The 17,289-nt window shown below is 40.6% G+C and overlaps 2 protein-coding genes across 12 annotated transcripts in view; one reads left to right on the top strand and one right to left on the bottom strand.

The window, feature by feature from the left end:
* The window catches only part of MACROD2 (mono-ADP ribosylhydrolase 2), a gene marked incomplete at its 3' end in the record, with an annotated part of 1,819,824 nt that overhangs the window by 1,576,717 nt on the left and 225,818 nt on the right, over positions 1 to 17,289 (bottom strand). The window lies entirely within an intron of this gene.
* FLRT3 (fibronectin leucine rich transmembrane protein 3) lies at positions 6,915 to 8,864 on the top strand (the record flags this gene model as incomplete). The annotated part of the gene is made up of 1 exon (XM_080931055.1): positions 6,915 to 8,864. One exon carries the CDS (start codon positions 6,915 to 6,917, stop codon positions 8,862 to 8,864), a length of 1,950 nt encoding a protein of 649 aa, XP_080787181.1.

Here is a 17,289-nt window from a genome sequence, read left to right as displayed (position 1 = left end):
GAACCTTTTCTTGCATTTTCGTATTCCTGCCAGGTTAGTAAGAGGCATGATAAATAGTTGTTTCTCCTCAATGAAGAGTACCATAAAGGGAGTCAAGGAGGGAAATAGGATTTGGTGAATTTTTTAAAAGCTTTGATTCCTCCTCCTCCTCCTCCCCTAGTTCCCCATCCCTCCAACCCCCACCTTTTGCCCCAGAGGCCTTCACTGTTCTTCTCAACGGGAGGCTTTGTTGTAATTAAACCAGGGAAAAACTGGCCAGCAGCAGCCAACATCTGACTCGCGGCTTCTGCAAGCAGTGTTCTGGTGGAGCGTACCACCCCCCAGCGGGCAAAACTCAACAGTAAATCTCTCAGCAGTATCAACCTGCAGAACTGCGTTCTCTCCAGAGCAGAAGGGCTGTTCCTCGGCTTCTTTCTAACATGCCACTGCTTCACATTTTCTGAAAGTCAACAAACCAGTTTCCAACCAAGGGATGGCTGGCTGGTAAACTATTTTCTGGAGAAGAATCCTTCCTTTTTAAAAACCAAATATATATATGTATATTCCTTTCAGAAAGCACTTCCAAAACCCAGATCAACATCACTAAATTTGTATAAACATCACAATAATCTTGACAGTTTTGAAATCCACCCCATACTGCAGAAAAGGGAGTTTTTAGCATTACCACAAATCCACAGAGTTAATATTAAGGAAAAGGCATTAAATACAATTTTGTATGTATGCTTTGCACATGCATAACCAGGTTCCCACCCTAAAATCAAGTGTCAGGTGTGTATGAAAAGCTCTTTCCAGGTATTAGTCTGCTCAAGGAGGAGAGTAAGAAATTGCTTTCACTTGATGAGACAATGACAGCTTTTGTTCTTTCGATTCACGTGCACAAGTTACCGTGGCAACTTTGAAGAGAACACCCGCAGACCACATTTGGTTAAGCACAGAGTTTTAAAGTGTGCCACTGGAGTATGGATTGATCCGCTTTATGTGTTGGTTTTCTCCCTATTCTACTTTAAATCAATATATACCTTATTGAGACATGAAGGAGCATTTTGTGATTTTTAGATGGTCTCATTAACCAGAATCGAGGCTGTCACACAAACAGAGAGAGGTCGAACTAGTGCAGGAAATTTTAAAGGCCAGAAGCATAAAGGGAGGTGGGATTCACATCCTGGCAGAGGAATTTTAGGTTTGCAGTATCAGAGTGTCTCTGGTTTAGTACAGGCAGGCACATCTTTCATTACAGCCGCTCAAATGTCAGCACAAACTTAAAGCCCAGCTTGGGCCCTGAGCCCTGAGCCACTCAGTTGTTCCCTGCCTCATCCAGGTCTTAGGTCTCCAAGTCATTTAGTCTGGCTTTAATATCACGAAAGGACGAGCCTGTGGTGGAATACAGGGTAACAGCCCACCCTTTTGTCTTAAAGATGCTTGATTTCACTTTACCAATAAGTGAAATGAAGAAAATGCAGAATTAAGATTCGTTTATAACAAACTCAGTGAGGCAGTCCTTTTGCTTTGGAACCTTTAATCTTCTGTTTTCCATAAATGAAACAAAACCTTCGTGTCAGAGGAGAGTCTGGACAAAACCAAGTCTTAAAAGGCACACTTGCTTCTCAGCCGCTCTGCAAACTCTCAGGAGGAGAGCTAGAGGTCCTTCTGTTTGCCTGCATTAAACAAAGGAATGGGGGGGACCTTCCTGAAATCTGATGATCGTGGAAAATCTAACTACCAGACAGGCTGCTCAGAAAGCATTTTGCCATCACTCTCAGCTAACCTGACAGACTCGGGTTTTCCGGTTTCACCACATACACAGTTCAGTTGAAACATTGCTTGTTGTTACAGAACCTCAGTGTTCACAGGTTGCTCATTAGGTGAACCATTTTCACCTTCATAAATAAATGACTTCCCTAATATGCTAGATGCCGTTCACGTACGTTGCAATCTAGGTCAGACCATTCACAAACACAGATTTGAGTAAGCATGTGTTTTCTTCAGTATCAAGATTTGTACAGCAGACTTTGGTAGCAAATTCTAAATGCCATCATTGCATTTTAAAGTTGATATTTTAAAAAAGTTTTTGCTCTGAAGAAGTCATTCTGTGCAGGCAAATCAATAAAATGGAACTCACATCTCACAACATTAACTCCATGTAAATCGTCTTTACAGAGTATTGATCAAGATCAACTTGAGTAAAAGGTAGTAAATTCCAGATTTAGGAGGTTATCATATATATACCACATATAACTTGACTTTAAGCTAACTTACATTCCCAAACCTAAAAAATACTTCCCCATTCAAACACTTGGCCCACTGAAAGAGAAGAAATCATGTAAACAAGCAACATTGCATTGAGTTCTTTATTTCATTCACATGTCAGTGTCTTATTGAGAATCAACTTATTAATATTTATCAGTTTTTATAAAATGTCTCCAGAGAACAGCATCCTTATCTATTCCTGTAGCTTCTTGGATATATTATAAGAATAAATCAGAGACCAGACAGGATTGTGATTATAAATCATTTTTTTAAAAGCACTTTTTAATTATTATTTTAAAAATAAACAATCAAAAGATGCCTGTTAAAAACCTGCTTCACCATTAAGGTGAGTGTGCATTTCCTTTAGCTGAGGCTTAAGTGTTATATACTTAATGATTACATTAAAATAATTTTAGAACACGCTACTAAGTACCAGGGCTCCGTTTATGGTTTTCCCCAAGTTACCCTAGTAGCAATATTTTCCCAGAGGATTGGTTGCTCTTTGTTCAGAAGTGAGGGCCTTTTTTCAAGCCCACGCGGACAGACAGCTTTGAAGCCAGCACTGGGGAGCTGGCCACAAAACTCACAACAGTGACTTGTATTTTTGCCATTACCATTTAACTACAAGGTGCATGGCGGTGACTATGACGGTCCAGCTCAGATACCAAGTGTAGGTACAGAAGTTGAACTGCTTATGATGGAGAGGTCATTATAACATTAAAAGAGGACCAAATCCCTACTTAGCACTATAGTTTGAAATATAAGGAGGTTATAAAACTCAGATGCAGTCATCAGCTGGATAGTTTTGATCTGGGAGTCCATTTCTGAGAACCCCCCTTTCTAAGACGGCATTTACTTCTGTGCTTTTGCTTTGCGTTGAAATAAAATCTGGGGAGGGGGGGAGTGAATGGCATTTTTTTCTCTTGAGGCGTAAGGTTTTCTGTCAGTCCACACTGTTTGCACTTCTGTATGAAGTGAATGCAGAGATTGCGTATCAAACAGCGGTGCTAGTAATTTCCTAAGTGTGGAACGGGTTAAATTAATTAATCTTTGTTTTCACATTAACATGTATTCCATCTCTGGTGAGTGTGTGTGTGTGAGAGAGGGGGGGATCAATGCATATATTTTATATATCTTTAAATCCCAGTTAAGCAAAATAGATATAATTGAGATTTTTCTTTTCCTTTTTCCATTTTCTTTTTAAAGCAACTACTGAAGCTATTTTATCCCCAGTTCTCATTACGAACACCACACTGTGGTTTGTCCTGACTCAGAACAATCACTCATTTCAAGTCCTATTCAGTGGGTTCATCATCTGACCTCTGAAGTATGCCCTGCCTTACCAATACCCCTGGAGCATAAGACATACTTGGTGACTGGTCATTTTACACACATTCTCACTTGCTAGTAGCATAATAGCTTTAAATTAATTTCTAATGAAAGTTAACTGAAGTGATTGTCTCCTGGAAATAACCACGTTATTTTACATACTGAATGGTTTTCAGGGTTAGAAAATGTTTACTGCAAAAGTCACGTTGGAGCTATAGTTTCAGCAGCTTGGTCCTCCCAGTCTAATTCACTTAGGAGACAGCACTGTATAAGCGAATACACGACTGAAATCTCGTAGTAATGTGGAAAGCCTTCACAGTAAACAAAACCATCTACACTCTCCACTGCAGGCACTTTGCAGCACACACTATTTGCCAACTGCTATTTTTAGGCTGCTTAAATAAATAAGAAAGTGTGTATCCACCATTTTCAAGTTCATTTGGTGGGACTATAATCTGTGACAGGCGACAAACTTAAAGAAATGGGAATTTTACAACAAAACTCCAATTGTGGCCTCGGTTGACGTACACGCCAAGGAAACTCTGTAGCAGATGCTATCTTTGTTGGATGCTAGGTAGTACCTGGCAGAGAAGCAGATGATTCCCTTAGTCCTTAATCTTGCGGTCAGATTTCTCCTTATACCCAGTGTGCCCTGTACATGTGGAAGGTACCGAATTGACCACCTGGGTAACCGATGCTCACACTTATCTCTTCATCCAACCCCTAAACGTCCTCACCTGTCTTCTATCAGGATGATGGGCAAAGGAGTCGCCAGCTCAGTGACTGGTGTTTTACATCAAGTCTGAAGTCCTTCTTCAGAGATAAAAACTACAAGTTAGGGGTAAGGGGCAGCCTGTTTGTGTTTAAACTGAGGAAGAGAGTTTATGCCTCAGGTTACTTTTGAAGCACCTCCGAAAAATACAACGGTGAGTTCAATGTGCTGAAAGAGAAAAGTATTCCCCCTTACAGATACAGTTTAAAGTCCTGTGACTTGAACTTCTAGGCTACAAATGTGTTCAAAAGCACTTGAGTGCTAGGGTTTCCAGCTCCTAGGGAGTACTGCCGTACTCAGGAGGAAGGTGAGGGTAAGCACATCCCTCAGCTAGGAAAATGCAAGCATCAAACTGAGCCCTGAGCATATCAAAAGAAGAGCAGCAAAGCATCATCTTCTTCACACTCTAAGTAGCAGACTGATCCAGTGGTTTGTGAGGCCATACTCAGCGGTTCAGAGTACTTACATTGCCTTTAATCAAGAACTTCACCGCACATCTGCTCCTTTCTGTGACATGTTCTTATAAAACATCTGCCTAGGCACCAGAAAGTGAACATTAAGACATTAGCCTGAATTTGAAAGCCCTGAAAGGGTCTTACTGCTTCTTAAATGAAAATTTGCCTCTGTGTCTGAACTTAAGTATGTGTCACTAAGAATCACTTAACAATAGGAGTATCATTTGGATTGGCAATCTCATCATTGGCTGCAGCTTAATTTATATAGTTAAGTAGAAAACCCAGACATAGAGAGGTCAACCCACCACTTTCCCTGGATGACAAGCAATGGGTTGCTTCTCTGGTATTCTGCTTTTCACTACCAACACTGTATCTTTTTGTTTCTTTCACAGGAGGTGCTCCATCTGGCCCATTTTAAGGAAGAGAAACAGACGGGAATTTAGTGTGCTTCCTTCTCCTTCCCTGAAGACTGCTTGCACTGTGCCCCTTGCTTCTGAAAAGGGACTCCACCCATTCTACTAGAACGGGACTGAAACAGAAATTCTGAGAAAGCAGCAAGAAGCAGAAGAAATAGCTATTTCACAGCAGGTAATCACACCTTGGGATGTAGCTACTGTACAGAGTTTATACTTGGATAACCCTGGATGGGAATAAAGGGGGGGAGGTGTCACTGCCTGGAAAACCTATCACTATACAGGCCTTAACATCATGAATGGATTTCTTCATGAGCATCTGAAGTTACCGTCTCTGACTACACTGCACACAAGAGCCAATAAGAATTTCAAAGAGGGCAGTTTCCACTGAGGGGATTAAGCTATACAAAAGGAGCCATCACATTGAAACTATCAGAAAGAAAAACAAACACATAAGTAGGAAACCATGTGTCCTACATAGGAACCCGAGGCTGAATTGTTTCTGGCCCCCACTTTAATGAGCTTGCCCACCATGCTGAACCACAGCTGGGATGTTCCTTGGCATGAGCCAGATCTGAGGTGTGTGTGGCATAGAGTTACTCGAAAAGACAGGGAAGAACAGTGCCAAGGACCAAAGAGCTTTAGAGTTCCAGCCCCTCACCAAGAAAATAACACATGTGCATTGGGCTGTCACCCAAATTACTTACATCGGTCAATAAGGTAGAAGAAATATTAAGCTATTTGATTTTCGTGTCTGAAGTCATAAGGGCTGATTAATGCGTAGACTTGCAGAAGAGAGAATAACGCATTGCAGGACCCACATCAGTCTGTAATTCTTTGGCTGATGGGCAAATGTGAATCATTCTAGCTTAGAGTTTGAAGACAGATAAGATGCGCTGTTAAAATGTGATTGGAAACTGAAAACAAAAACGAAAACTGGATCAAGTTATTAAACCATGCAGCATTAAATGTGACAAAACAGGAACAGGGAGAAACGGTTAGCATGAAATGGAATTTTCCATTTTTACCTACTCGACACAGGAGCTCTACAATTCTTTCCCTCAAGTAGGTGAACTATTCCTTCTTCCCAGAAATGCCTTTTAAATGATATATAATATTAACATTAAATAATATTAATAATCAAAACAAATGCTTGGCTTTACTGAGATTAAAAAGACTCAAGATATGTGAAGCTAATTATTCCAGAGAAGGAAAAGCATAAATGTTTTTTATTGCATATTTCTATACGTTATGATAACTTGTCAAAGGAGACAGAAAACACTGGTGCATGCACACACGTGCACGCACACACACATTACAAATTACATTCTTCTAAGTAGCTTCTATAAATATTTAAAGTTAGAAATGTATAACCTTCATCACTAGCTGAATCTGAGATAAATTACACTTTAAAATATTTGACTATTTAATTATATTTAACATTTTAAAGTAAAATGGACTTAGATATGTTAATAAACCTATACTTCAGAGACACTCAGGGTAAAGAAATTATGAGTGTGCTGTTGGTTGCGCCTCTCTGAAAACTAAAATGCTGAAATTCATTACGGATGTCTTTCTTTCCATTTCTGTTCATAGGCACCTCAGTATTCCAGCCTAATTGTTTTGTTTTTCTTGTTTCTTCCGCTGTTGTAGTTACAGAAGCTGCCTGCTATAATAAAGACCTCAACACTGCTGACCATGATCAGCCCAGCCTGGAGCCTCTTCCTCATCGGGACTAAAATTGGGCTGTTCTTCCAAGTGGCACCTCTGTCAGTCATGGCTAAATCCTGTCCATCTGTGTGTCGCTGTGATGCGGGTTTCATTTACTGTAACGATCGCTCTCTGACATCCATTCCAGTGGGAATTCCGGAGGATGCTACAACACTCTACCTTCAGAACAACCAAATAAACAATGTTGGGATTCCTTCGGATTTGAAGAACTTGCTGAAAGTACAAAGAATATACCTGTACCACAACAGTTTAGATGAATTTCCCACCAACCTTCCAAAGTATGTAAAGGAGCTGCATTTGCAGGAGAATAACATACGAACTATCACCTATGACTCACTCTCGAAAATCCCCTATCTGGAAGAGCTACACTTGGATGATAACTCCGTGTCGGCGGTCAGCATCGAAGAGGGTGCATTTCGAGACAGCGGCTATCTGCGGCTGCTTTTCCTGTCCCGTAACCACCTTAGCACAATCCCAGGGGGCCTGCCTAGGACTATCGAGGAATTACGCCTGGATGACAATCGCATATCAACGATCTCTTCCCCATCACTTCACGGTCTCACAAGCCTGAAACGCCTGGTTTTAGATGGAAACTTGTTGAACAACCACGGTTTGGGTGACAAAGTTTTCTTCAACTTAGTAAACTTAACAGAACTGTCCCTGGTGAGGAATTCCTTGACAGCAGCACCAGTGAACCTTCCCGGCACAAGCCTGAGGAAGCTTTACCTACAAGACAACCATATCAACCGGGTACCCCCAAATGCTTTTTCTTATTTAAGGCAGCTGTATCGACTCGATATGTCCAACAATAACCTAAGCAATTTACCTCAGGGTATCTTTGATGATTTGGACAATATAACCCAACTGATTCTTCGCAACAATCCTTGGTATTGTGGGTGCAAGATGAAATGGGTCCGAGACTGGTTACAGTCGCTACCCGTGAAGGTCAATGTGCGTGGGCTCATGTGCCAGGCCCCAGAAAAGGTCCGTGGCATGGCTATCAAGGACCTCAGTGCGGAACTGTTTGATTGTAAAGACAGTGGGATTGTGAGCACCATTCAAGTAACCACTGCAATACCTAACACGGCATATCCTGCTCAAGGACAGTGGCCAGCTCCTGTGACCAAACAACCAGATATTAAAAACCCCAAGCTCATTAAGGATCAGCGAACTACAGGCAGTCCCTCACGAAAAACAATTTTAATTACTGTGAAGTCTGTCACCCCTGACACAATCCACATATCCTGGAGACTTGCTCTGCCGATGACTGCTTTGCGACTCAGCTGGCTTAAACTGGGCCACAGCCCAGCCTTTGGATCTATAACAGAAACGATCGTAACAGGAGAACGCAGTGAATACTTGGTCACAGCTCTAGAACCTGAATCACCCTATAGAGTATGCATGGTTCCCATGGAAACCAGTAACCTTTACCTGTTTGATGAAACGCCTGTTTGTATTGAGACCCAAACTGCCCCTCTTCGAATGTACAACCCTACAACCACCCTCAATCGAGAGCAAGAGAAAGAACCCTACAAAAATCCAAATTTACCTTTGGCTGCCATCATTGGCGGGGCAGTGGCCCTGGTAAGCATCGCCCTCCTGGCTTTGGTGTGTTGGTATGTGCATAGGAATGGGTCACTGTTCTCACGGAACTGTGCATACAGCAAAGGGAGGAGGAGAAAGGATGACTATGCAGAAGCCGGTACTAAGAAAGACAACTCCATCCTGGAAATCAGGGAAACTTCTTTCCAGATGCTACCGATAAGCAATGAACCCATCTCCAAGGAGGAGTTTGTAATACACACCATATTTCCTCCGAACGGGATGAATCTGTACAAAAACAACCTCAGTGAGAGCAGTAGTAACCGGAGCTACAGAGACAGTGGGATTCCAGACTCAGACCACTCACACTCATGATGCAAGGAGCTCCCACACCAGACTGTTCCCAGGTTTTTTTTTTTAAAAAAAAACCTAGGAGAGGTGATGGTAGGAACTCTGTTCTACTGCAAAACACTGGAAAAGAGACTGAGAAAAAGCAATGTACTGTACATTTGCCATATAATTTATATTTAAGAACTTTTTATTAAAAGTTTCAGATTTCAGGTTGCTGCTGCGGTTGATGTAGTGGGGATGCCTGAACACAATTCTATATTTTAGTATTTTTTAGTAATTTGTACTGTATTTTCCTTGCAGATATTGAAGTTATAAACCATTTACTTTGTGTTCTACTGAGTAAGATGACTTGTTGACTGTGAAAGTGAATTTCCTTGCTGTGTTGAACAATCAGGACTGCGTTCACATGAGACCCTTGTAGTATAAGCACATGCCGTTTTTCACTTTGGTATTAATACAATGTAAAAAAGGAAAAAAAAAAAAAAAGAAAAAAAAGAAACCTGGCTGGATGACAAAATAAATTTTAAAAACTAGTTATGAAATATTGTTCCAATGATGACATTTGTATTATCCCAGTGGTATTCAATAAATCACAATCTGTGACGTAATGGGCAGTATCCAACATGCTGCACCTCTCACTGTACCCTAAATTAAATGTCCGTGAGGAAGAAAGCGCAGTTCCTACACTGAATACATCCGAACATAAAAACAATGTGGAGTAGAACTCTGTCAGCAGAGTTTCAAGAGCAGAGGACTTCACAAGAATAATCACAAGTGCAGGGAGTGTATGCACTTCAGACAACCATGACAACTTAGTCTCGTGTAGTGTAATCAATACATACACTAGAACTGCATCTTAGTTTTTGCCTGGACCATCCTGGCTCTTGAAAAGTTGAATCCTACACAGAATTGTTAGTGTTTATGATGCTTTTATTATAAAGGGTGCCTGAGAACAACTGTCTATCTGTATAATTAAGAAGGTAGTGTAACCATCAGCAATTCTTCTCATGCATCCAGAGAACGTAGTGCTTTAAGCAAGTGAGAATTCTTCAGAGAAAATTAAACACTAGATATCAAATTTAGATCTGGCTTATATGAGATGCTTGAACACTGTACATAAATATTCGATTTACTTTCACCGTGGTGGCAAATACTGCCCATTACTGTCACATTTCTCCAGATATTACATAATGGACTTGTAATGTAACATTTCTTTACAGCTTCCTACTGAATTGTGAGCTATTACTTGTTTAAAAACCATACCACTTTTTTGTTGCCATGATTTTTTTTTCAACAACAAAAGAAAAAAAAAAAAAAACAACCAAAGTGCACTGTACGCCCTTTGGCCAGTCTTGTATGTGCCTTGATCCAACGCTACATGTATTCAGCTTTTGAAATTTGACAAATTTTTCATACTTCCTTAAATATGAAAAATTATGGTCTTCTTGCTGAATAAAACTTAAGAAAAACACAGAATAATTGTGCTTGCTTTTGGGACTATGTTACCATCACTAAAAGTAGGAAATTGCCAGCACATGAGTCCTAAATAACCCCATGTATTTTTCTAGGCATAAAAATGAAAGTTGGGTACAAATAAAAGAAATACTGGTATCATGAGGCTGTGTATCATTTTTACTTCAGGGAGTTGGTGTTTTGTGGAGTGGTTTTAGTCTTGTTGTCTCAGGAGCACGGCTGCCATTGTCTGAGCTGAGGCTTCAAAGGTGGTCTTGGAAAAGATAGTTTTAAATATCCTTTAGAGAGAGTGAGGTGGTGTGCCGTCTAATCCAAAGGCTTGTGGCTCTTGTGTCTCAGTGGCTATCTCTATGTGTAGAGCACCAAAGCTGTGCAGCTCAGATGTGCTGAGAAGCTACATAACCTTCCGCTCTGTTTGTTACTTCTCTTATGCCAAGAAAACTACTCTGTTCCCAGAGGCTTCCTAGACACTGTGGCTTCTCACCTACTGACACAAATCCACAACCAACTCAGAAACCTTACTTCATATTTGACATCTTCAAAATGTTACCCAACAATTTCTCTTTTGACTTCCTGCTACGCAGGATTTTGTAGGAAGGATTGAAAAGCACATTTGACACAACATGTGGGGAACACTTTCCAAAGGCAATTTGACTTAGCTTCTCAAGGTTATGAGCAGTTCAATTACAGGTCTGCTGAAGTTGGTGGAAAAAAGACTGGGTTGTTTATGAAGGCACAATAAACCTATGGCTTATAAAAAGTGAAAAAATGAATTATATCAACTATTTTCCAATTATTTAAACTTGATAAGCACAAAGATTTTATGTATGCTCTACACTCCTTTTTATTATCTTATGTAAAATACATCCAAACATGTTCTGCATAAAAAATATACACAGCACCAGGTAGATAAAAATTTACTATTTACTTAGCTTCCAGCCTCACCTTCAAAAGCAAGATTATATTATATATGCATTCTAAATGTCCTGTATGAAATGTTTACCCTGGATTTTGCTAGTAAAACTTAATGAAAAATGTCACTCCCTTGCCAAATGTTTGGCAAAAATCAGAAATTGCCTTTAGATGCAGTAACTTGTAACCGGCTCTAGCTCCCCGTTAAAAACAACGCTGTTCTCTGCCCACTGAATACATCCAGGTCAGCAGGGCTGACTTATTAAAAGTGTTCCCCTGAGTCAGGGGAACTAGCAGAAAACAATGCTTTCCTAACCACACTCTCTGATTGAAGCACATTTTATGGCTTCATGAAGCAGGACAGTTCCAGGAGGAATCCCTGGAGACCTGTCAATGTTTTAAAGCAACTTAGAGGGTGGGTGTTGGAAAAAAAGCTTCTAGTGCTAAATTATTTTAAATTATTAAATGCGCTCATCTGTTGTTGAAAACAATAGAGATGTTTAACATTACTTTCTTCTCTTTAGCATGATTAGCAAATATAGCACAGTCTTGAAATTACAACTATTGTGCCTTTTGGATGCATAGTTTATGGTGCATAGCATTGGCAGGGGAAAAAAGTTTATTATTTCTTCAATATAGAAAGAACAGCAATTGCATAGATGAATAGATCAGAGAAGACCTCAGGAATAAGGTAAAACAGGGTAGGGACTGAAGGAATGTAACAAGAAAACAAGACAAGCAAGATGTCTGCCATGGAGGGAAAGTGTTGAGCAAGATCAAGGGGACAACATTGTCAATAGCATCAGTCAGAAACAGGAGGGAATGGTTTTATCAAGACAACCATGCCTCAGAGCAGACTTTCGGAATTAAAATCTCCCAGGCACAGGCAGGTGTGGGTAAGGACTGTGGTCACTGATTTAGAAGGTATTTGGAGAAAAGTCACCAGTGTAGATAAAATGCACTCTGTGGAGGAGTTAGACCCAAAGTGTGGAGTTTGGTTTTGCTGCTTTCTGTTCATTGGGTGGTGAGTTTGTTATGCGAGGATTTGTGGGGTGTTGAATCCCAAGCCATAACATCTGCCCTGTTGGTTTTGGACCATTGTCTTTAAAGCAAGTATGTAAAAAGTCAATATACTTGAAGAACGTTTGGTAGGAATAGAGGCTATTATAGATGAAGCAGGCAAAACCCAGCAGCAGATGCATTGTTAGCAGAGTGCTGCAGTGGAGAGAGAGAAGGGTTGGAGCAGGGTGAACATGGAGGTCTAAGATAAAAGAGAACCAAATGGGCACAGCTCTGCAAAAGACAGGGATTGTTCAGCACAAGTGAGACAACTCAGGAAGACGAAAGGCAATATTGATGACGCAGTTTAGAAGACTTCTGTATCTGTTGGTCTTGAGTAGGTGGTTATGCAAAGCACGGTTTGCCTTCTGATTTTTAATATTGTTCTTTTAACCCCCAAGAGCAGGTCAGGTGGTCACTTAAAATCACCTTAAGTTCAAAGTGTTTTAAAATTAGTACTCTGGTAATGTCTACAAGAAAGAAGGTCAAGAAACAAACAGTCAGCATTGGGAAAGGAAGCCTATATAGTCACAGGTTGTTATTAAAGTTGAGAGGGTGGATGAGAGGCCACAGAGAGATAACAGAGACACAAGAGATGAGTCAAAGAAACATTCCCTCTTCTGTAAGAATACAAAATGAAAATAATTAGACCAAATATTAAGCAGATGAAAAGAAAAAAGCTAGGAAAATGCCTTCATGATTAAGAATACTTGTTTTTGCAAACTTGAGGACCTGAGTTCAAATCTCTAGCACCCATGTATAAAACTTGTCATGGAGACATGTTCCTGTAGCCAAAATACTGGGAGGAAGACTCAGATTTCAGACCCTGAAAGCTCCCTGGCCAACTAGACAAGCCAAATGATAAGCATCTTCTTCAGTGAGAGACTACTTAAAGGAGCAGAGAGAAAGGAAGACATGTAATGTTTTCCTCTGGCCTCCACATCCAAGGGCAAAGGGACAAGCACCCACACATTCACAAGCATGCAAGACACACACATACAAACACACAACTCACATACACACTACACCCACCACCACACACATAGAATAAAGGAGAAAGGGAAGAGAAAAAGAACAAAAGAAAGAAAGGAAGGAAGGAAGGGAGGGAGAAAGGGAAATAATCATGAGAAGAAAATGTGAAGTCAAAGAACTAAAATTATTTTAAAGAGGTTGTAAAAACTATATCTATGACAGCTTTGTATTAGAAGATACTATTGAATGTGGGGAAGAGCCCCCCCCCCCCCCCCCACAGTATCCATTGCAGAGTAATAGGGCAGAGACCTCAAAGACATCAAGTTAATAAAAAACAACGAAAATAAAAACAGTGATTAAGATAGTTCTTTGAAAGCATTAGGAGAGTGCAGGATTTGATAGGTCAGTGCGAGGACAAGGTGGACTTCACCAAATACCAATGAAGAGATGTACTGAGCTTAGGAAGAGAGGACATACAGAGATAAAATTTACAGTGAGGTCAAATGAACAGAAAATAAATTGAAAAAGCACAAGTCATGGATGTGACTTAAATCAAGGTAAAGGCCATGATGGAGAAACTTGGCAGTCTGGGGAAGAGTCTAGCAAGGAGCGTGAAGTGTGGGTATAATGCAGAGGTGTGGGAGGCTCTATATGCAGGTGGGATATGTCCCAAAGACAGAGAAAATGGAGGGGGCGATGGAATTAGGTAAGACATGGTATCAAAACAACGAGTAGTGACAAAATGGATCATTCCTAGAGTCTAGAAAAACTCATTAACACGGGCTGCTTACATTCCACACGCCAACCCCAACCCTTCCCCCTCCACCATCACACAGTGGTACTGAGAGATTTGGCAGAAACAGAGGTGTTGTCCTCAGGGAACAGGTGTCAATTAGTCAAGGTAGGAAAGAATGTTAAAGAAAATGTCAGTCACCTGGGAAACCAGAATACCCCCCTAAAAAAAAGATTGACAGGAACCCAGTAGAAGCAGGTAGAGGAAAGACTAGAAGAGGCATGAACCAACAAGGGGAGTTGAGCAGGTCACAGTGTCTGCACTGGGGAGAAATCAGCAGAAGTCTTAAGCAGCCTGTGGATTCTGAACAGAGGGCTCAAGTAAAAAAGTTGATCTTGCTCTATTTCTATCAGAACAGAATTAAATCCAACTTCATTTCAAACCCTACACAGAAGTATTTCTAGCTGTGCCCCCCCCCAAAAAAAACCTTTCATGGGCCTTCTCACAAATATCATGGGACTAGTTGAAGGTATACGAAAGTCACGAATGTGCCCTCCCCTCTCTACATTACCTGAGCACAATGAGATTAGAAATAAACTTCGAGGTTACCTAGAAAGCTTTCTCTTTTTTTCTCATCCTTTCTTTTCTTCTTCTACACCCCCAGCTCCCCAAAAGAAGCTTCAAAAGCAAGAAAGCAGCCACAGGGGCGTGGAAATGGGGATAATAGGACTTTACAGCCCATTGTGTGCACACACAAAAGCAGTACTTGGTTTTCAGTGCCAGTTGGCTAGAGGGGAGGGAGGACTGTCTAGACAATTATGACCCAAAGTAATTACCCTGTTGAATGTACACTGTGGCTTGGGCAATTTTGACACTGCACGGTGGAAGCCAGTTCATATCACTGATGCAAGGTCTCATTTTTATATCCTTGAAGTGGGGATTAGTGTTAAAAACATGCATCCAGGGAAGTCTGGGTGAAACAAAAGCCTAGCAAAAGTCTTTTATTAAAGTATTTTTATACATATTAGCAATCTTTTATACATAGATTGGGCACAAGCATTATTGATTATGTTTCTGATGATGATGACAGTACCATTTAAGAGTTCTGTCTTATATATTTTAATGCCTTTTAATTCACAATAAATCTACACATAAAATTTTTTGTCCCCATTTTTTGGATTAGCAAACTAAGACTTAAAAAAAAATTACAGAAATGTGTCTTCATTCAACAGGTATTAACTAAGTACCCTCTCGGTAACTACTTCTGGGGCTAGAGATGCAGAACAAAACTAATGTGGGCATTCTAGGGGTCAACGTGCAGAAATTCGTATATTTAAGCAAAAACCTAATGCATATAAAGAGAACGTGTGTGGAAGTCGCTTTAAAAATCACTACTGTGGGTAAATGTGACTAAGGAATCTATATTGTGTAATTAAGGGAAAGCCTGAGACTGGGGGGGGGGGGCTTAGCCATGTGAACAGGATATAAACAGTGTTCTGAGCACAGGAAACAAAGTTTACAAACTTCATACAGGGAGTCAGCTTAGAGTCTTCAATGATTGAAAGAATGTCAGAGGGATTCACACTCAGTAACTGAAACAGGAGATCTGAAGGGAAGAGGAGGAGATGGGACCTCAAGATAATTCAAATGAAATCCTCTGAGGGTTGACAAGGCAGACCACAAGGAAGAGGAGGTAGAAGGAAGGAAGAGGGGGAGGAAATGAGATGAGGGGAGAAGAGGAGAGGAGGGAAATAGAGGGGAGGGGAGAGGAGAGGAGAGGGAAGGAAGAAGGGAAGGGATATAAGGAATAGAGAAGATGAGGAAGAAAAGGGGGTGAGGTTAGCAAGAATGAAAACAGAAGATGAAGAACTTAGGTGGGAGAGAGGAAGGGAGGCAAGTAATGGAGCCGGAGAGGGAGGTAGGAGGAATGGAGGAGGAAGGAGGAAATAAATGTGTAAACAGACCCCGACTTCAGCCATGTCTGGTGTGTTCTTCAAAAAAAAAATCACGATGATTGTTTGAGGAATAAGGTCACTCCCCCCTCCCCCAACTATATGAAGAATTTGTACTTACAGAACTTGGTGGGAAAGTGTTCAATATATGTTATAGTTTTACTACTACACGTATGTAATTAGTAGGAAATAAAATAAAGAGCCTGTCAGCCCCCAAATCTTGAGATCCTGACTCCTCTCTTAAATGAACATGAGCAGAGACACCACGGTACCTTTACAATGGGGCTTAAGTTGAGAGAGGACAATGCTGTTCTGAGATGACAACTAGCAGTCAGTTTTAGGACGGTATTGTAGAACACTTGGCGGGCCAAGTAAACCTTAGACCTCTCAGGCAGAGAAAGCGGACCGATGACTTCCAGTCCCTGTTGGTCTGTGGACACAAACTACTTCAGTGTTCTTTCAGCTTTCAATGAATTTAAACTCAGACCTTAAGCAAACTTTAATGTCTGAGTTCACTGTGTATCATTCCTGGACTTTCCCGAGGCTTAGTGTTAAAAACCAGACAGACATAGCCACCGTGAGAACACTATAGCTGATAAAAAAAAAGAATGCTAAAATTATTCAATAATGAATTTGAAACATGAATTTCTGAAATGCCTTATTCAGAGAACATCTTCTGGACATACATAGATATAGAAAGGTATTAGAAGCAGACATTTGCTTCACATGTCACAGAACCTCAATCCAGAAGACACTTCACCAAGAGTGGTAAAATAAATGGGCTATCAAATTTTTTAAATGCCTTGTCTTTGGGAAGTGTGGAAAAATGTATTTGAATTATAACTACAGGATTTTTTAGAAGGTATATATTAGAAAAATAAGTAGGTAATCTATCACTCAATCTATGTGTTTGGCCACTGAGCTAACTAGAGTTCATAGTAATTACAGTGAACCAAATGCTACTGCTATTGTTACTGTGTAAAGGGCAAACGAACTTCACACATGGCCTAAGCCAGCGGGAGGAAGGATGGAGAGATGAATGAACATAACTTCCATGACAGCATCATCTGCTGCAACTTTGGCGAAATTTCTTTTTTAAATGTAAATAATTCTACAGTCACTTGCACCATAACGAGTGAAGATCATTTACTAAATATCCCACAGCCGCTGCTGCTTCATTCTTACCTCACAAAAGAAACTCAGTTCAAATGCACAGTGTGACTCCCCAGTACTTCAAGGCTATGCAAACGACTAAGATCTCCAGCAAATGAGCTGACTCCAAATTCAACTCCAAATTCTAGCATCCCAACTTAAGGATTCCTGTCTTTTCTTCTTCTGTTGTTCTTTC

Source organism: Micromys minutus, assembly GCF_963924665.1.
Source record: "Micromys minutus genome assembly, chromosome: 17".
NCBI lineage: Eukaryota > Metazoa > Chordata > Mammalia > Rodentia > Muridae > Micromys > Micromys minutus.
The sequence above is the reverse complement of the archived record's forward strand: the minus strand, read 5'-3'. Positions and strand labels throughout refer to the sequence as shown.